Here is a 21,587-nt window from a genome sequence, read left to right as displayed (position 1 = left end):
CTGAGACAAGACAGCTTCAGTTCTTTTGTCATCTGAAATATTTTCTTAAAGCAGATGCTGTAAATAAAACACTTAATTGAAAAGTCTGATTCTGTTTTCTAGCTTTGAAAATCATTGCAGAAGTAGCTTTCTCAGCATCCCAAGAGATTGCCAACAGTCTTTTAGCAGACAGGATTGTAGGATAGGACTTTTTGATATGAAACTGTAACAAATTTTAACTTTCATTGCAATTCACACATGCTCTCTTTGATAAACCACACTAAAGAACAACCCTTGGTTGCCCATTTTCTTTGTACATATGTGCTTCATTCTGTTCCCCTGCTTTGAAAATTATTATTAGGAAATAACTCAGTCTTCCCATAATTTAGCAACTGATCATGTATTTCTGAGTTGTTGCTGAGGGCAAAAAAGCTGCAATAACTTCTTCTTCTGTGCCATGCCCATGACTTCCATGTGAGGATGTTCTAGTGCTGTGGTCTAAAGGTGCTGTCAAAGAAACATTTGTAGGTGGTGAGACTATCACATCCTTCCTCTGCCTCATTCCCTGACAGCCTCATTGCAGCCAAGGATGTGGCTCAGATCCTTCACAGCTGTTGAGAAAGCAATATATTCTGAGCAACTTTCTTCCTAGCAAGTACAAAGCGAAGATTTTTGTACAAATTAATTCTGCCATTTTTCCTTGTATTTTGATTTGTGAATTACCCTGAAAATCTAAATCTTGCAAATCAGTTCCTTCAGTCCATTCCAGGAAGTGCCAAAAGGCAGTATAGTCAGAGTTCCATGTAAGACTGTTTGTTCTATTGTCAAAATTATCCCTGACATGTGGGTATATGTGCCCACAAAGCCACTGATTTTCAACACAATCAACTTGCCTCAATGCATGGATTGTTTTTAAATCTAGGCACTAGTACAGTAACTTACATTTTGTAAAAGTGCCTTTTCTAAAGCTAAATAAAGCATATAAATAAAACTTCCACTAACTCCCACACGAAGTGCGTGGAGCTCAGTGCATTCAGACCCAGCTCCCTCACATAGGAAAATCTCCCTGCAAACACAGTTTCTAATTCTAACAGTGATATTGCTAAACATGCTTAAACCTGGCATCTATTGCTCCTCTGGTTTTGGCTTCAGGCTTTCTTGATATCTGATACCTGCTATGCAATGAGGAGATTCTCTTCTTCTTGAAAGCAAAAATCCTAAAGAGCTTTAAGGAAACACAGAAATCATTCCAAATGAACATCAATTAATGTAAACCAGGGAGGAGTTGAAAACCTAACCCACATCAGCCAAAAATTAATGCAATTTCCATGGACACCAGCAGCACTTTTTTGAAGCCTACAGTGGAAAAACTGGGAAAAGCCTCTCTGTGTGCTGGCAGCACAGCCTCAATACACACTCACAATGTCCTGGCCTGCCTCCTGCAGGTGTTACACTGGTGCTGACGACTCTTCTGCTGGAGCCTCCTGCCTGTGTTCAAACTGAGCCTGAGGTACTCACTCTGTGAGCAGCACCTGGCAGGGAATGTGTCAGGCAGCAGGCAGGGAGAGAGGAGCTAGGCAAGCAGCATGACAGTACCTTTGGTCACAGCAGAAGCATTAACTGTGGTGCTGATGGAGGAGGCTAGGGAAAAGCGACGGGTAACTTCTCTGTCCTTAGACTCTGGATCTGGGAGAACAGACAGATGCAATGCAGGGCAGGGTTAGAGGTTAATAAGCACTGAGGGTAAAGATGTTCAAAGCAAAGCAGCAGCTGGAAAAGGGTGAAGAAAAGAAAGGTTGCTCCTCTAAAACAGTCAGGAAAAATACCCTCAACAAGGTAAAGCACAGAAAGTGTCATTATGCACATATTTTCAAAGCAATTCCAATTGTGCCTATTTTAATACTTCAAAAAAGAGACTTATGCCAATTATTATTTTAGCAACCAACTAGTGTCCAAGTACAGCTACAAAACACAGAGAAATGAGCATGATGGCTGGAATGGGGTGTGTGTCTACAGATGAGGTTTGGATCATTTTAGACACTGAACTGCTTGTTCTATGATGACTGACCTGGAATACACAGAAAAACAAGCATGAATGGTTTGGAGTTCACGTTTGTCATTTCTAAAATTTAACTGTGTGAATGCCTGAAAACATTCTCCAAGCTTCAATCTTCACCAGTGCAATCCAGACTGGAGAAAGTGAGGATACATAGTGTTGTTTTTGTTTCCTTAACATCCTGCCTTTTCTCTAAGTCCGCTGAGGAGTAAAGACACAGCTTCCCCACATTCCACTATGAGATGTGCTGAAGTTGTGCCCACCCCAGGAATATGAACTTGGCTTTGCAAACCAGGATGGCTAATGCTCCCCAAGGGTGGGGAGATGCAGGGTGCTTTGAGTGTGGATTTGGATATACCTTGGTGCCAGTCCTGACACGGCAGCCCCAGGGATCTCTGCATTGATGGAGTGCTGGATGTTAAAGTTTCTTTTCCAGACATCAACATTTCTTTGGCTAAAACACCAAAGTGATTATATACAACATTTTCCAGCCCACCATATCCAGCTTAGGCAGACAGTTCAGAATTTCTCTAAGCATCTGTGCTCCACTGCCAGCTGATATCTTGTTTTCACCCTAGTTCGTTGGGGTATTATATTGTTTACCCCTTCCTTTTTATGTGCTCTGGGCAGGAACAGACACAGCAGATCTGAACCAAAGTACACTCAGCTCAACACACCATCCTTCACCATGGCCAGTAACAAAACCCTTTAGACAAGGTGTTCAGGAGCAGGACAAGCTGATTGCAGACCCCTCCCTGTTCCCTTCTCCTGCAGTGTCTCAGCCCGTGCAGTGCTGACAGGCTTTGCCTGCAGAAATGACCACACTCTGCCAGCCAGCCAGCCTGTCTGCCAGCACTTCCTCTGGCCAGGAACAGGCCAGCAGCAGATCAGCACCACAAAGTGAAACTGGACATTGTGTAGGAAGTGTTCCTCGGGAATCTCAAGTAACCAGACCCAGCAAGGCTTTGAACTCAGAGCACCTACAGCTGAGGGGTATGAGCCCTTCTGAGCTGTGCTTCGCTGCCTGGAACACTGAATACAAGGCTAGACTTTTCACATGACAAGAAAAACTCAGATCAAACAGTAAAAGAGGCCCCAAACAAAATTTTAGATCTAAACTTGCAAAAATTATAGCATTGTTTCTGAAATCCATGTTTTGTCATTGATTTTCCTGAGTCACAAGATCTAAACCCACTTATTTTTATATTCAGACACTGAGCTTTGTTTGGCCATCTTGGATCTCACTACCACATGCAGCCTTAATCTTGCAGCCAGAATCTTACAGCAGTGATGACTCCTGGTGCATTCTTATCTACTTTATCACATTATAATTTAATGCTTCTGTATTTCTGCTTTTACGCTTTCATCTTGGTTCTTCCTCCTTTGATACTCACCTCTCCAGCACTGCATACTAGCCCTTGGTCTCAGAGAGGAAATATTACTTATCAGACCAGGAGAAAAGCCACACAAAAACAATAAAGCAAGTAATTACAGTATCTTTTCATAAAGTGGTTGTAAGTAGTCATTCAATTCAATTTCTGTTCACATTTCTTTCTTTCCTCTAAAGTATTTTCCTTGTACAGCCGTCACAGGAACTTGCAATGCTCTCTGTTCATGGATATCTACTAAACATTTATACACAACTACGCAAAACACATCATTTTACAGTGTCATATAACATAATTAACTGGAATAAAACCCCAGATCTCCTGAATTCTGGTTCCCCACCAGGCCACAGCTGAACAATATTTGAAAAAACAAAGACAACCAAGGAATGATTTCACACATGAAAATCTCATGTAGCACAACAGATATGACACTCTTTTCCTTCAAGCCTGTAAGCTGCTGAAAGAAGTTGATAATTTAAAACCAGTTCACACATTGACCCTTGAGAGAAACTGGAAACAAATGTTATTTGCCCTGTACACCAGTAAAAAACCCAACCAGCCAACCCAGAGGCTGCCTTGCCAATGCTGCTGTGGGAGCAATTTTTGGTGACGGTGTCTTTGAGCAGAGGAGCCACTTGTGTGCACCAGAGCATTTGGGTGAGATGCAGCAGCATTTTAGGAAACAGTGATGGATGGCACCATGGAATGGAGAGAACATTGTGGAGTGCAGGAGACAGATGGCCTGAGACCAAATGCTGCATGGGTGATTTTACCTTTGGGTGGAGCTCTGCGGTTGGAAAGACCTTGCAATGTGAATCGCTTTCTAGCAAGCGCTGTGCGCTCAAGGTTAAGGCTGCTGGAAGCATCAACTAGGAGAGAGAGGGAGAGGGAAGAGAAATAAGGAAGGAAGGGTCAGCTGTTCAGCTTATGGGAAAGGAAAGGTTAGCACTGGATGACAACCAAAAAAAAAAAAAATTTGATTCAGTTCAAGCCTGAGCAAGAGCTAATCAATTAGAAAGGTGACATGAGGTCAGGGTGAGGAAACCAGATGCACCAAACAGAGTCCCTCTGGGCTGAGTTTGGCTCACTGAGTTTTAATGGAGAACAACAACTAAACAAAACCAAAGAATAACAGGTGAAGAGAGGTAGCTCTCATCAAAGGAAAATTGAATTTAGCAGCAAGCTGGTGCCTTCTGTTATGGAAACACATCATTGGTTGGAACAGCAAGTTGTAGGGAGAAATAAGAGAAGAAGCTTTGCAGTGCAGGACATGCAAGTGTTGAGAGCAGTCCCACTTCTGCAGTCCAGCACTGGCACTGAGGAGTACCCTCACCATCCCTGTGGCTGGTACACCTTCAGCCTTACCTGCTGAAGCTTTTCTAAAGCCTCTGAAGCTGGCAGAGAGTCATGCAATTGATCTCCTGATTTGCTGGGATGTAAGGATGCCATGCCAGCAAAGCTCACATGCCAGGCTCCTGCATGAATAATCAGCCATGCTGTCTGACAGCTGCCTCTGCAGAGATCAGTCACAGATGGATCGAGGTCCTGAGGCTCTGGGCTTGAAAGATACTCAGTTACTCACATTGCAGGAAACAGGTGGACTTGGATCAAACTCCCAGATCCACACATTCCTGCCAAATCCTCCATCTGCTCCTTTCTTGGTGTGGGCAGATAACACCCAGAAGGTTTATGGCAAAGGAGCAGGAGAAAAGCCAAGTGTTGGGTACCTGGTTCTAAGCCTTGGATTTAACCAATAGATTTTCCTCCTCTCTAGTTCATACACAGTCACATGAAATCTTCAGAGGGACAGATGAAGACCAAAAGTACAAAGGGAACACGAAGAGACAGTGAATCCACACTGACAGACAAGCAACAGACAGACAAGCTGTGCTTCCAAAGGAAAGTGCATCCCATCACTTCCTGATTTGCAGCCAAGATAATCCAGGATCCGAGGTGCCTGCATGCATAGGTGGGTGTGAGATGAACAGATTCTAACAACACAGGAGAATTTTGTCACTGTGGTTGAGCTCCTTCTACCCAGTGCCCAGTGCCAGCTCTGGGCCAGGCAGGTGCATCTGGTGAGGAGCTGCTCCCAAGCCATGGTTTCAGCTCTGGGGCTGCCTTTGGCTTTCAGACACTCTGTGTTGGCCTCTCCCTGCCATGGCTGCTCCCTCTGCCAGGCAGTCTTTGTATAGATATTGTAGCTTTAAAAGAATTCAAAAACTGGAACATAAAATATATTTACTTTCTGTTTTCTTAGTACAAGAAAATCCATAGCATTTAATTATCAGAGTCCCACAGGGAGCAGAGCAGTACATGTGTAGAGGGGTGGGTTCCTGTGTTAGTTCTTCAGCTCTGCAATTGAATCTCTTAGCTGAGGGGCCCCTTTGCTTTTCACAAGTCCCCACAGCCTCACAGCACCATCAAAGCATTAGACACTGGTCTCTAAAGCCATATTGTCTCCTCTTGAGTTATTTCAAACCTTTTCCTTCATTCTGCAGGTATACCAAACAACCCTGGAAATTATTTCCAAACACAACAAGAACCAGGTCCTGACAGGCAACAGGTTAAACAAGAGCCTGTGGCAAAGAAAGCCAGCAGCATCTGGGCTGCACCAGGCAGAGCTGTGCCAGCAGGTCCAGGGAGGTGATGTTTCCCCTCAGCTCAGCACAAGGGACACCCCTGCAGTGCTGTCCTGTCCTGGGCTCCTCAGGACATGGGTACACCCGAATCAATCCAGGGAAAGCTCATTAAGGTCATTAAGGGATTGCCATAGCTGACATGAGGAGAAAGAGCTGTGATTGCACAGCCTGGAGAAGACAAAGCTCAGGAGGATCTCATAAAATAAGGAAGATGGAGCCAGATGCTTCTCAGTGGAGCCCAGTGAAAGGACGAGAGAGGCAACAGGCACAAATTGAAATATGGGAAATTCCATTTAAAAATGTGAAAAACCCTTTTTACTGTGAAAGGGATTAAACTTAGGGCAGTGTCCCCATGGCAAATTATGGAGTCACCATCCTTGGAGCTGTTCAGAACCCAAATGGACATGGCTGTGAGCAACTTGCTGCAGCTGACCCAGGATTTGCTCCCATTTTACTTCAAGGCAGTGACTCCACCAGTCAGGTCCATACAAAACACTGGTTTACATGTAGAAAACTCTGCCACAGAGACTTACCAATAAGAATAACAAAACTGAAATAGCTTGTCAGTAGTACCCTCCCCCTCTGTACTGCAGAAACTCCTCAATATTCTAAAATATTGCTCACATTAACTACACCTACTGCATTGTACAGGCAGTAGGTGGCACAAAAGAGGCAGCTTTGGCAGAGCCCCAGGCTCTGTGCCGGGTGTTGGGACATTTTTGAGTTCAGCCCCTTGCAGAGCCCAGCAGTAGGTGCCTCACAGGGACACAAACCCGAGTTTTGGTGGCACATCTAGAGCTGGAGAGCATTTTGCTGCTCTGCAGAGCGAGGTTTGCAGCTCAGGATGCACATAACACCCGAACCACCAAACAAGAATGGACTCACTGCCCAGCCCTGCAGGAAGAGCCACCCACCAGAGGATGAGGATGCTCTGGGCTGAGCCAGTGGGATCCCAGCCAGAGCCCTGAGGAGCTCCTCATGGGAAAGCAGAAAACAGAAGAATGACAATGAGCACGGAATGTGATCCCAGTTCCCACACTCTGGACAGTTAGAAAACATCAATAATCTTCCTGGACTTTTTTTTTAAAGGGGGTTATAAATTTAAAAGGAAAAGCTACTTTTCCACTTCTTTAACTAAAAAAAAAGTCTAAATGTTTTTAAAATAAAATTTTGCTGAAACAGATTTTGAAGATTGGGGTTTTAAATGAAGAATCCGTAACTTTTTTTCCCAGCATAGAAAACCTAATGCAGTGAAAAATCTTTTGGTGAATAGCCTATTTTTCCAAGAGAGATATTCCATTTTCTTTTTTACTATCTTTATTTTAAAAGGGGCTGTTACTTTATGCCTCATTTTGGCATCAATCTCTTGAGTCCTCACAATTTTCTTTTTTTCATATTACTAGAAAATTCTTTGTTTAACATTAAGAAATACTGCCAAAAAGAACAACTGCTGTCAAAAGATTTTCTGTTCCTGCTACTGAATCGGATGAGATTCAGTTCCTTTATAGTGTTTATTTTAACCTCTGTTGTATAGAAGCTCTATTGTACTTATGGACTCAAACAATGGAAGGACCTTCTGTGACTGCCTGTGGGTTTATTTACTGTACACCTTAGGAGAACTGATATACACAGACGAGGCAAAAAACTCTCCTTGACTTAAAGCACAGAAATCAGTTAGCAAAGTCTGTAGAAAAAAAAATTAAATTAACTATGTCTAGAAATCAACTTCACCAGGATGCAGAAGGTTAAAACACATATGTTATTGTCCCCTAAGTTCTACTTTTAAACAACACAAGTTGTATAAAGAGCATTATAAAGCATTAAAACTCAGACTTAAAAATGCTAAACTGGTAATGCCTTTTGGTGCTCACAGACTTTCATGGGACAGTCATTCAGCTTCATAGCATTGGTTTTTTCGATGTTGGGTTAAAACAATGTAGATTTAAAGTATCCTCTTTACACTCCAGAAATATGTGCAAATATGAAAATATTACCCTTTGGAAGTAAAAGCTCTGTCAGAACTCCTACCTCTCTTTTGTCTGGTGCTGGGACTGGAATTCCTGTTTTTATTGTTAGATGCATCCACGTTTGATGTGTCAGATTTGTTTTCATATATACTTGATGACTTCCTGCTATACCTTGAGACAAAAGAAATACAAAAATAGTAACATCCCTGGTTAACATTTAATAAAGCACTGAGCATTCTGGTTTTAAAATGCTGTGTGCTATAAAAGCCTGCATCTGTGCAGGTGTGTGGAGGAAAAACCCGTCCTGCCTCCTCTCCACACCACACAGAGAGGGATGTGCTTCATCAGAGTTGAGAAGGAAAACATGGAGAAACAAGCTGGTTGTCTGCACAAGTTCTTTTTTCAAGTGCAGGAGATTGGAAATGTTGCAGTGGGAAGCCAGGTAAGAAAAGAAAGTCCAGATTTCCCATCCTTTACAGCATAAATACATTTGTCTCCAGGAGAGAAATGAATACTGGATGGTCATGCAGAGTTCATACCATGCACAAAGCAACATATGAATGCTATTGGCTTCCCCAGCTGCTTCTTCTCTTTGGAACATGAATCCCAGTGGGATATCCCTGTTTGCAGCTGAATCACAAATGGGAGGATGCACCTTGACAAACCTGCCCAGGTACTGGCCTTGGGTCTGCACTGGGACAGACACCCCCGCCCCAGGTTTGTAGGACATTCCAGATGCAAGGTTTTCTTGTGGTTCTTATCCTCATAGTTTTGGAAATGTCTGGTGGTTTAATTTGGGTGTTTGACTGTTATCTTTGGCAGACTGCTCCACACAAATCATTGTACCTACACATTTGAAATACTCTTAGCCAAAATGCTTGTTATTGACACGTACAAGCAATTAAACTGCTGCTCACAATTAACACATGAACTCCTACACTTACCATTCACAGGGTTTGTTCTGCTGTGAGGGAAGGTCCCAGATATCATTAAAAACTTTTTAAACACTAGAGATCTGTCAGTACCTTTTCTAAATATAAGGCGGTCCAGGACTCGTTTTGCATTTGAACTTCTGACCTGTTTCTGATGGAACCTTAGCAAAGTCTCTGTTACCTCCTGCACTAAATCAAAATGTGATTTTGCAGCCTAATGTCAGGTACAAAATGGGAATATAAAAATAAAATAAACATGGGAACAAATCCAAAGCACATTCACATTTCCTCATTCTTTTTCCTCTCTTTCTTCCTAGCTAGACTGGGATAACTGTGAAACATGCAGCTGACAGAGTTAAAGATTTACAGCTGTGAGAAAGACACCAAGAAAATACACGAGCTTTTCTGAAACACCATCTGCAGCCAAATTCCAAGAGTTTGTGTTTATCCATGTTCACAGGATATTTTTACATGGATGTATGACTGCATCAGTCTATTCCAACAAAGCAGATAGTTAAGCAGTTAGAACAATGGACTATTTAAGTTTCATATGTTTAAATAGATTAGAAAACAATACAAAGGGCCATTTCATTATCAATGAAATTCAGCAGCCATCCCTTGAGAGAGATACAGCACCAATAGATACCACAGGGCATCCCATTTTAGGATTAAACAGTGAACTTTGTGGAAGAATTTGGAGAGAGAATTGAAATAGATTGAACAGAACTTGAGGACACTCAGTAACTGCCTGTATTGAGGACACTGGCTCTAAGTGCCCCTTTTCCCAACATCTCAGCTCCAGTCCCAAGTCAGGCCTGCCTTATCTCATGGAATTGCAGTCCCAAGTGATGTTGGTGGCATGTAAACAGTAAAGGGAATAGTGTCTGTCATGGAACAGATACAGTTTGAGGGAGGGAAGCATCCTGCAAGCAGACCTCCCCAATGTCACAGCAGAGGTTTGACAATTCCCAGCAAACAGCAGAGTCACACATGGGCAGCCCAGGAGTAGGTGTCTGCTGGGTAGATAACATGTCAATGATTAATTAGCCTCTGTCTGCTGGCAGAGCACTGATGGTGCTGGCTGCTCTTTAGCAAATGCCATCTCCACTGGCCTCCAGCACCTCTCACAACTGGGGCTGCTTGGTCATGTCAGCCACGAGCACAGACTGTGCCACATGGTGGCTACTGCAGTCCAGCCTCTTCCTTCCCCTCCTTGGCTCCACCCAGCATCCCAGGACAGGCTGCAGAAAGGGCTCCAAGGTCTGAGGAACTCTGGATCCACCATTTCACATCAATTACCAAAGGCAGCTTGGTGCTGCAATTCCACTGGCCTTGCTTTTTCTTGGGGACACATATTACAGATAGTGGGATACCCTGAATTGTGCCATTCATCACAGCCCAGAGCATTGCTCTTTCATGAAGACTCACTCTATTCTTCCTGCTCCTATAATAATCCAACATTTGGAGCAGGAGCATCTGACCTCTCCTTTTCTGGCATAGTTGGCAGACTGAGGACATCAAACACTTCATTGTTCCTTTGGTTTAATCCACTCTAGGACAAATAGCTGATCACATGGCCTTTCTTCCTGGAGTTAATTAATTTTCTGTTGACATATTTTGTCTATAATTTCTGCTCTGGAAAATCTCACTTTAAGAGCCTTAGGAAGGACACACATCTGGACTCCTCTGAAACATTTTTGTGATTGCACTTCACATCTTACTGGAATAATTTTCTCCTATCCCCAAGGTGGTTCTGCTGAAAGATTTCCACCCTTGAACCCTAAACAAAGCAAATTAACCAAGCCTAAAGAAAATATGATGCAGGATTAATAGCACTACATCTGTTTAATATTTGTTGCATTGAATTGTCCAACTCTCAAAGACTGGCTGTAATCAAAGATCTTCTGGTTTGGTTGATCCTGCTAAAATTTTACAGTGACATCCCATGCCAACTTACATTAAACTTGCCCAGCAACTGGATCATTACAAAACTTTGCTGACAGCTCCATTTAAGAGCCTGGAAATATTCCAATACTTTTTGTCTAAACTTGAGTTAATATCTGAAATTCATTCTGCATTATGATATTACTTCTCTCTTGAGCAAATCTTTATCTGTATTTATATATCTTTAAAGAATTTGAAGCCAATTGAGTAAATTTACACCCAGGAAGCTAAACACAAACGCCTAAGAATTTATGTACTGCAAAAGCACAAATGCAAGACAAAACATGGCCCTGATATGTCAAGGCAGCTGTGGTTACCTGCTTGCATTGGAGGAATCCATGGGTGCATGGTACACACTCTCAGTGATTCTTTGGTGCAGTTGACTTGCTTCTGTAAAAGAAAAAGTCAAAAGAAGTTGCTCCAAAGTGTAAGTTGCTTCTGTGTTTATGTAGAAGGCGGGAGAGAGAAACAGGAGAGGAGAGATTTTGACTGCCACTACAATCAAAATGGAATGCTTGTACTTGAAGAGAAAGGCAAATTAAGATCTTAATGAAACCTTTTAGCTTGCCAAACAATTCTTTTACTCACATTTTTTCACTGCAAAAGAGATTTCTTCCCCTACTATGTTCTCTTTCCTCGATACCTCTTCCTAGCTAACTCCACTCTATGGATCTAGAGAATGGACATAATGACCTTTTTCCCAGAATACAAGTTTTGTGGCTCACAGCTTTTTCTGGATTTAGCAACACATGTCCATCAGTCCTTTTGCATACTCAGCTACACAGCAGAATATATCCCCATCTCTCTGCAGAATGCTTTTGCTCAGCATCCTGGACAAACAGCAATCAGAAAATGTTATCCATGTGCCAGTTGCTCACTCTTTTTGCAGAGCTGCAAGGTAGCAACAGATTTGTACTTTGTCCAGTAAATGCTGAGTGAAGAAAAATTTTAAGGCAGTTGCTCAGAGCCTGGATTTCAGGGCCAGGAGAGTCAGACACTGAGAAGTAAGGAAGCAATGGAAGGAGCTGCTTTCAAACACTCACATTGCTGAGATCCCTGGGCTATTTCACTCTGAGAAAAGAGGAACCTCCTATCAGTGAAAGAGAAGTGACAAGGGGACAGGGCAGCACTGAAAAATTAAACTCCATCCTCTGTTGGTGGGGTAGAAATGCCCATTCTGGGTGGGGAGTCAGCAGTAGCTCCATTCCTGGGTTTGGCAACTGATTCATGGCCTTACACAAATCCCTTAAGCTGTATCAGTAATTCCTTTGCCTACAAGAAACAGCTACATTCTTTGGGACTGATGGACCAAGGTGTTGCCCAAAGCCTTGTCAGCATTCTGTGCTCACTGCAATATCTGACAGGGCTGGGTACACACTGAGCATTTGGACATGAGTGACCCATATTTTAAACCATTTATCACATCCTGTGGCCACCTTCTCTGCCCCTCACTCAATCACCTCAGCTGGTTCCTTCCAACATTCCAACCCCCCGTGCAACTCCTAACAGCAGTCATTAAAAACAGCCAGACAAACAAATAGATCCCTCTTCCTTCTCCCATTGCAATGCTCAGTTGTAAAAATATCCAGTCTTGAATTAAGGCCTCTTCTTTTGTGAGTCATTAGAAAAAGAATCTTTAAAACCACAGGACAAAGCATGTGCTTCCTGACACCAGTTATTGTACTAAGGGTTTTGATTCATGTGATCATTTGGGAGTTGCAATAGCATATGAGATACAATTTACACCCTCTGACTGCTGTTCTGCTGGACTCACAATAAAGGAAAGCTGAACTTTACTCATGGAGCAGGATGAAAGTCACCCTTGGATGGTCTCGAGACCAGACTGAATAAAGTCTTGAGTAATCTTGTTTGACCAGTAACTGACTGCTCTGAGCAGGACCTTGGGCTGTGATGTCCTGAGATCCCTTGAAACCTGAAATATTCTAGAATTGTATGATCTTAGGGCAAAACAATAAAGAACAAAATTGAAATGCTTCAATCAGTCTTGATTCATGTATATTCTTCTCTGGAAAATGAAAAATAACTCTAGCTAATAGGTCTCTATGCTATAGAGATTTCACAAATGCTCATCTGGGTAACATTCAAGTTTAATTTCCTTTGCCTAGAAACACAAATGGAGGACTAGCACTCTACCCTATTAAATATGTACATTTTCTCCATTATCAACTCCTCTGTGGTAGCCTAAGTAGCCTAACACCAGCTTTTGTACTTCAGAAGCAAATACTACAAACCATATCAGAAAGCCTCTAGATCCAGTCCCTGCAACAAAAATGCATTAACAAGAATCTTGAGGTCTTTCCTCAGCAGCTGCTGATGAACTAATCACAGTAAAATTCAGAATGAAAAGGAGAAAGGATGAAGACAAGATCAATAACAAAAGACCAGAGCAGTAAACATTGTAAATAAGTGTATTGTTATGGGTTGGCTTCAGTTCCTGAGGCTAATGTTCATAATTGTTTCCTTCTACCTAAGGAGGTTGTAAGAATTCATTGTCTCTGTGAAACAGACAATTAAAATAGAGGTGACCTCTAAAGTTAAAGCATGGACACAGGTTTCCACCTTGGACCTTAGGAATTTAAGGGATGTGGGTGGAAAAGCTTTGCTGACCTTGCTTTAAAGAGAGACGAGTGTATGAGAGAAGCAGAAAATGACAGACTAAGGTGAGAAGCAATGCCAAGATCCAGGAAAAGTCTCTGGGGCTTTTTGTCCTAAGAGAATAAATAGAATATCTATGATAGCTATCATCACTATGTTCTTTTACTATCTGAAATAGCCTGACTGAATTTTGTCTGTCTGGGATTCAGTATCTTATATAGAAAGGGGTGTCATTATCTCAGGTACTTTGCAGGCTTCAGACACTCATGGTGCTGAGCACATCACAAACCACCTTCACAGGGACACCTCTGTGACAGAGGGAAATGTCATTAACCATGCTCTACAGGGAGGTCACTGAGATGGGAAGATGGGACAACTGACATTTAGAACATAAGGAGTGTGACTAGATTTAAAACAAAACCCCTCAAAGCCCAAACAAAACAAAGCAAACACTAGGGCAGAGGAGCAGTTGCTGTGTCCAGTCATGCACCTGGATCACCTTTTGGTCCAGGTGTTGTGAGCAGAGTGCACAGACCTCATCTCCTCAACATGCTGAGGTAAAAGGAGCTTCTGGAGTTTTGGCTTGAGAAGGGTAACAGGGGAAAACCATGTTCCTTGGACTAACTGTGAAGGGAACAGTTATCCATGCCATTTATAAAAGACCAAGAAATCTTCTTTGATCAGGACATGGCTTTGAATCCCAGCAATGCTGCAGCTGCCCAGCTGGTCCTTGCTGCTCCACTGGTGGTACTGGCTGGCACTGGAACCTGTCCCAGCCCCACATTGTCACACACAGCTACAGAGGGAAGGACACATCCCCAGCTGCTGCTCTGTGAGCCCTACCTCTGCATGCTTCCAGCTGTCCCGTCAGGACTTTGCGGATCTCTGAAATCCAGGTGTTTTTCAGCTCAACAGAAGATGCCTGAGAACAAAAGAGGACAAGGCAAAGCAGATCCAGTTAAAATGTGCTGCCAATCACTGAGCTGCCCTGACCTACACTGGCTCTCAGTTTTGCCAAGGACTGGAACACTGTGGACAGCTTTGAGCAAAGCAGACACTCTTCAAGGTGGAAAAGTTACCACAAATCTTAAGTCCTGTCCTTGCTTTTCTGTCCAGCATTCCAAGGAATTTTCCATTACTTTATTTCTTCTTTTTGCCAAAATCCTGACCATTTTCACAATAAATTAGCCATTTCAGTGCCTGTACAACAATGAAGTTTTCAATGACTATTGTTTCTGGAGTCTACAGGACAGTGAACATTCTTAAAAACAATTCAATTGAAAGGAAGTATAGCCCTTGGAAAAAGAAATGATTGTCATTACCTGAATGATATAGACTTCTTCTCTGCCATTATACCAGATCTCAAACTTCTTATTATCCCCTTTCACATTTTCTGTAATGCCCACAGTGCTCATCTGTTTCAAAATAGAAAAGAAGAAGCTGGAATCTGGAAAATATCCATAGTCTTTAAACTTGATCCTCTGAGAAGCATTTTTAAAAGGCTGCATTCACTTCTGACACCTTTGGGAGTCATTAAAAGTAAAATTCAGAGCATGTTATTTCTCAATATCTAAGTTGTCATTTGTCTTTTTGATTGCTAAAGGGAAAAAGAATATTCAAAATTAACCCAAGCTAGTGTCTGATCATGAATTTATCCTCTTTTCTTTTATTGCTTGATCTGAGGATCAGTTTCAACCCCATCCTGGTTCTTGTTCACCTTGACAAATTTTCAGTTTTAGGAAGGCTGTTTTTTCACTTGCCATCACTGATCTTTTGAGGTGGGACAGAAAGAGGGATGGAAGAGGGCTTTGTGAGACTTAACAACCAGTCTGCAAATACAGGTGACACAAAAACCTGAAGAAAACAATTCTGTATTTCTTAAATGAAAAATTCTTAATCACAATCTTGAAGTTCAGCTGCTACTAACCAGCTTCTCATCTTATTCCTGTATTTGCTCATGCCTCTTGTTCACATTCACATCATAAATTTAAAGACTTAGGCAGTGTTATGTCACTATTCCTTCTAACTCTACAGGAATAAACTTGAGAGGTTTACATTAATTGGTTCAAGCCTTGAACCAAGCTCTTTTACAATTCCTGTCTGGGTACCCTGAAATAACTTTGGAACATTACACTCGATGATTCGTGTCAGCTGGCTAAAGTCACAAGTGTCACACCAATGTGCTTAGAGGGAGAATGTGGCCTACTTTTGATTGCCACTTTAAAATGTCCTGACTCATATCTGGAAATTTCACTCTTGCAAATAAAAGGGCACTTCTATTGCACTGATTCATCTGTAGCTGTTACTGTCACAGAATATATTTGCTCAACTGTGTCAATAGTAAAACTTGCAATAAAACTGCACTTGGAGGATGCCCATCAGCAGAACAAAGACAGATGCAGGTCCATTCAGTCTGGCTTCTCTTTATGGGATGCTGGGTAAGAACACACAAGGTGCCCCTTTGTATCAAGTTGCAAAGAACAAGGTTCACATCTGTAGACATGTGGCTCAGTCCATCTCCAGCCCAAAACTAAGTGGGAGCCATCATCCACTCAGGGTTACAAGACAGCTCCAGCTGTGTGCAGCTTCTTCAAATACCCTCACAGAAACATCCTTGTCTTGTGGACTCATTTCCCTCCCCCACCATTACTGCATTTATTACCTTTAATGAGTTTTTAAAGCTGTATGAAGCTGTCTTCTCATGGCCATCAGTGTTCTCCTCCCGTTTCTTGCAGAAAAGCAGCATCTTTGTATAGAGGAAGAGGTGTCTCTGCATTGGTTTGAATCTAGCTAAGTCCTTCACCTTGTTGTGCCCCTTCTTGTGGTCAGTCCATACGTTGAAGGAACCCTGCATCAACAGCTTGCCGAGCTCACTGACATCCCCCTAACAAGCAAGGAAAAGAGAGCACACATCACATGCAAACCAGGGTAGTCCCAGGCACCATCCATTCCTCTGGTGGTGTTTGAGATTCCAGGCAGAGGCATCCCTTGTGTTGGAGAGTGCACACATCCCCTTGCTAAGCCTGTGTGGTTTATTCCTATAACCATAAACTCACTGGTTTCCATGTCCATAATTCCCAGTTTGTCTCCCTACTCTTTGTTAGTATTTAAGATTCATCTCAGGATCTCTTTGGATGTGACACACAGGCTGTCCCCTCTGGTACCTCAGAGGAAGCTTCTTCTGACAAAAAGGTTCAAGGCTCCTGACTCCAAGGCAGTAGGAAGGCCCAGTACAGTCCAGTACCCAAACAAAGGCTTTGACTCTGGAAGATCTAGTTTCAGTTACCATTCTTGTACAAGCTTCCTCCATCCCTGGGCAAAACCTTGAAAGAGCTTAGATGCCTGAAGTCACAGATCAGTGCCCAGAGCTATGTGGGCATGTAATTCCCTCTTGTTTCAAAATAGTCTTTATAAGCTTTGTCAATAGTTTCTTGGCTCACCATCAGCAAACTATGCAATGCTGCACAGCCCTGGGCAGAGAGGGAGTGAATGCACCAAGGAACCATAAAAGTACCTGAGGGAGAGTGAAACTAGGCAGGAACCAGACCTTTCTAAATTAAAGCTCTTGTTTGAAGACCACTGATGGGTAGATACTTCAACTTATATAAATATTTAGCTCAGATGTCATGAGAACAATTCCATGTTAAGAGTGGAGGAATGTGTGCATATAAGACATGGCAATGCCCATATGGTAATGGGATTCAACAAAGAATGATAATCATAATTATCTTAACAGCAAGTTTCCCTAGGAGTGCTTTGTATAATAAGTTGAGGGAATAAGCCCAGTGCATTATTAAAGTACTTATTTTCAACATATGCATGCTCTGCTGATTATAGGTGAAGACATTGGCTCAAAGTAGGAATGTCTCATTTCTTATACTAAGAATTGCAACCTGTTCTCCCTCTTATTCCCCCTCCTCTACCCTACATTCAACTGCAAAAGCAGAGCTTTATAGGTACTTTTACACTCTATATCAGGCTTTTATTAGAGTCTCCAAACCATTCAGAAAACCTCAGCATTTAGATAAGTCTGTCAGCTCTAATATATAGAATTGGATCTTTGTGTATACAGGACTGTGGGTGTTTGTATTTATATTTGCATGTAGCTATAAACTGCAAGCCCATGAAAAGCACATCAATATGCAAAGCTAAATTTAAAAAAAAAATAAAATCATATTTTCTACATGGTTCTGACAATGGTGAGAGCCTCCTGTCACTCCAGGCACTGTTCAATACAAATGAGAGATCCAGAAGCTCAGTTCAACTCTTGTGACAGCTCTGTCTGTCCAACCTTGAATCTGGGATTGGGATGATAGTGAGTGAAGTGCGAGGCTGCGACTGCAGAGACAGAGGCAGACAGGGATGGCAGTCTGCAGCAATCCCACAGGAGACTTTGAATATTAGCCCACAAGCACTGCACTCTCTTCAGTGTAGGCAGCAACTAGCAGGACACTGTTTCTGGTAATTTCTGCTAGTGGACAGCAGTATTTTATCATAAAGGAAGTTTATTTAAAGTGGTGGATTTGATCACTATCTCAAATACAATTATTTCCCATTAGAGCAATACCTAGTATCCCATGTTTATGGAAGATGAGGGATACATATGACAATTTATAAGAATCTCTCATCATAATTCATCGACAAACTATCCAGGCCAGACTGTGTACAAATATTGGGATGATAATAGGAAACACATCTAAAACTTATCTTCTCCAATCTTTATTCTATTTTTTGTGTGTGTGTGGTTTTGCCTAAAAATAAAAAACATACACTAAACCAACCCCAGACTTACATGTTAGCAATTTCTTACACAAGAGTTCAGCTCCTCAAATCTGCAGGTGCCCAAGTCTAAAAAACAGAATATCCTATGCAATTGGGAGCATCATTAGCTGTCACAAAACCTGCTTTCCTACTGGCATAATATCCCTCTCTGAAAGATTTTCCAGGCATGGCTGCGTGGAAAAACTCCACAAGATGGGGTGTGGTTTCATGGTCTATGGGAGGTGCTTATTTGGCACCACAGCTCAGCATCTGGACAGAGTGCTGAGTGGAAGAGGGAGAAGAAATTACTGGGTGCACCCTCTTTCACACTTTCACCCCATTTAATTATCAAGTAACAAACCATCTCAGGGATGCTGACAGTATTGGGCTAAACAGTGGCCATGTCCCACTCTGCCATGTTTTGCAGTTCAGCTAGGAAAGCAGAGGCAAAAATCTAGTCCTTGAAGTTACTATCTGGCCTTTCACAAAAGGCTGGAAAATTCAAAAGTAAAAGCTGAAAAGGAACAGGAACGTTCTGTTGAATTCCTGAGCACAAAACAACTCACACTTTAAAGCAAGGAATAGAAAAAAAGGATGACCTCAACCTTTATATGGACAGGAATCTGGATAAATCTCCCCTGCTCAGGATAATGTGTTACCTTTCTTGGAGAAGTTCTTTCCTTCCCTTTACAGAACTGTTTTGGAACAATTTTTTTGCCGAATTGCTGTAGGTACATACGTTTAAACTGAAAAACACAGGAGGAAAGCTGCCTTTCTCTTTGGGAATTAATAAGAAACAGTGGAAACTGGGGAGGTAAAAGGTGTGCTGTGTCCATGAGCTTCCCACACCCACGTTGACTGGTTCAAGTCTGCAATAATACACAGGCTCTAAAGAGTATTTCTAAAATGAGTCTCTGAGACACTCAGCCATGACCAGAATGGATTAAGTATATGCTGCTTTGTTTAAGTTTGTCAGGTTTAGGAGATCTAAGATTGTATTTATGACCTGTGGTGTTTCTCTGACCCACAACCACCACACCTATTCAGTGTTTGCCAGTACAATGAGGTGGCCACTGTTTCACCTTCAACTCAGTTCAGCTACTGCAGGCAGAACTCACATTCTCATCCCAAATGCAATGCACAGTCCTCAGGAGAATCTCCAGCCGTGTGCAGCAATGGATCTCTGACAAGCAGTTAAACGAGCAAGCAGTTGAATTTATTTATTAAATCATGCTGGCAGCAGGCATGGGTACCTCAGCTACCTGATGCAGATGCACAAAAGAGAACTATAGATATCAAAACTCCTTAGGCCACTCCCATCCTGAAAAACAGAATAACTCTTCCCACCCAGACACTGTCTGTATAGACCCCAGCACCTTCTCAGGAATTCAGATTCTGCACAAAATAATTTTTCTGGATTAAAGACTGTTACTCTGATGTAAAAATTCTTTGAGCAATACTCAGTATATTGTTTCTTTCTTGACATTTTCACCCTGCAACTATTTCAAAATGAGCAACCACATGATTCTCAGGCCTCATTTTGCCAGGTTCCTTTCTCCTTTATGTGTCAATCACTTCCACTTTTCACTTAAGGGCTCCTTTTGTGTAGTCAGCACTAGCTCTTGAAAGTCATATGACTTCAATGGAGCTTCTGCAGAGATATGTATTTGTGCCCTTTGATTTGTACTGTGGTTGTTATTTCACATTTCAGATAACAAGCTCGCCAATCACTGGCACAGATTCCATTACCCACTTTAAATGAAAGCCAAATGTTTCTCCCTAAGTGCAAAAGATTTGAAAACACTTAAGTTGCACAGGAGTCACAAAGTTTCAGCAAATTTCTTAAGTTAGCTCTGCCACACTTATACCTCTCATCTACAAATGAGTTATGGGTGCAATTACTCAAAAGTTCCTGCATTTGCCCCACCACGTCCCCACATTCACACCCAGCCCCACATGTAGGTGTGCTGAGATGTATTTTTGGTCATCACAACTGAGTGGCATCCTTCAGGAATGGCACAGGCTCCATAAAGCACTGTACCAGCCATGGGCACAGCATGATCAGTGATGACAACAACATGGCATGGCTCAGACCAGAGCAGGAGCAGCAGCAGCAATTACCTCATATCCTGTGATTGCTATCTGGTGCATGGAGTCATTTACTGATTTGATGATATCAAGCACTGTGGCCAGGGCTTCTTCCAATTCAGCAGTACCTTCTGAATTCTTGCTACACTTCAGCATCTCCTGTTTAAAAAAAGATATGGGGAATACTTGAGAACTCCTGATACCAGAAGACACTCTAAGACATTCCTGCTTGGAATTTGTGTCACATAAACAAAGTAGCAGAACTAGAGGAAAACAAAAGAGGAACAAAAAGCCACCAAAAACCCAAATATGACATTCACTGGGGTGGTCATTGAGGATGCACATTTTGATCTTTGGAACATTTTCAAGTTTAAAGGGTACATTTATGATGAGACAGGACCATTCTGACATATTTAAAATAAACTCCATGCATGTAATAAAATTACATCCAGGGCTTTTTTTTTCTTCATGTCTAGTAGAAAAGAAACTAAATAAAATTATTTCAGGTGTTAGACAATTCCCCATTTTCTTCAGCAAGTAGTTCCACAAGGTACTTACTACCATTGTTAAAAATATGAATTTATTTCTAGTCAGAATTTGGCAATTTTGAGTTTGGAAATATTTTAATCCAAAAGTTGAGGCACCTGTGTTCCTGTAAAATAGGGATGAAAAAAGGTAGTTCCTGCAAACCCCAAGCAGCAGCAGTCTCTCCTCAAGTGCTTGAGCAACCAGGGATTAGAAGGTAAAAGCAGGATGCATTCCTACAGTACCTGCTGCACATTTTCTAGGATGAGGATGCACCTCTGTACAGTGAGCATGCTGCTTTTATCAGCATGAGCATATCAGCTGAACTGACTGAAACCAGAGGGGTGCAATAACTGTGATCCAAAATTCAAATCCAGTCTGCCCACCACTCAAGGCACAGAGATTCTTAAGTACATGTTTGTTACCAATTTGTCACTGGCTTCCATTTTTCTACACTTTCAAATGCTCCTGCAGTCAGGGAAGGAGTGCACCATCTTCCCAGATCCCATAAACCCTGACAAAGTAAATGCCAGTGCCAAAGTGTTATTGCTAAGTACAAAACTGGTCTGACCAGCTTCAAACCCCAATGGCTGAGACCTGTTCTGCTTGAGAATTTTACTCCTTGATCTAATCTTGGTTTTATTTACAGTCATATTTCAAATTAAAAGTAAAATCTGGTTTACTCTTGC

The 21,587-nt window shown here is 42.1% G+C and overlaps 1 protein-coding gene across 6 annotated transcripts in view; it reads right to left on the bottom strand.

Annotated features, from left to right (window-relative positions):
• Positions 1–21,587, bottom strand: part of MCF2L2 (MCF.2 cell line derived transforming sequence-like 2) — a 153,888-nt gene that overhangs the window by 8,483 nt on the left and 123,818 nt on the right. For 3 of the 6 annotated variants that reach the window (XM_033068605.2, XM_033068603.2, XM_033068604.2), the window contains exons 21-28: positions 20,407–20,532; positions 16,187–16,408; positions 14,847–14,939; positions 14,368–14,446; positions 11,226–11,298; positions 8,094–8,203; positions 4,197–4,292; positions 1,576–1,665 (exon numbers count right to left, since the gene is read on the bottom strand). In XM_033068605.2, the coding sequence (XP_032924496.1) occupies positions 1,576–1,665; positions 4,197–4,292; positions 8,094–8,203; positions 11,226–11,298; positions 14,368–14,446; positions 14,847–14,939; positions 16,187–16,408; positions 20,407–20,532 (889 nt within the window). The remainder of the gene's footprint in view (positions 1–1,575; positions 1,666–4,196; positions 4,293–8,093; positions 8,204–11,225; positions 11,299–14,367; positions 14,447–14,846; positions 14,940–16,186; positions 16,409–20,406; positions 20,533–21,587) is intronic. The other 3 variants (XM_033068607.2, XM_033068608.2, XM_033068606.2) reach the window with 2 other exon arrangements.

The sequence above is a fragment of the Catharus ustulatus genome, chromosome 10 (genome assembly GCF_009819885.2).
Source record: "Catharus ustulatus isolate bCatUst1 chromosome 10, bCatUst1.pri.v2, whole genome shotgun sequence".
Classification (NCBI taxonomy): domain Eukaryota; kingdom Metazoa; phylum Chordata; class Aves; order Passeriformes; family Turdidae; genus Catharus; species Catharus ustulatus.
The sequence above is the reverse complement of the archived record's forward strand: the minus strand, read 5'-3'. Positions and strand labels throughout refer to the sequence as shown.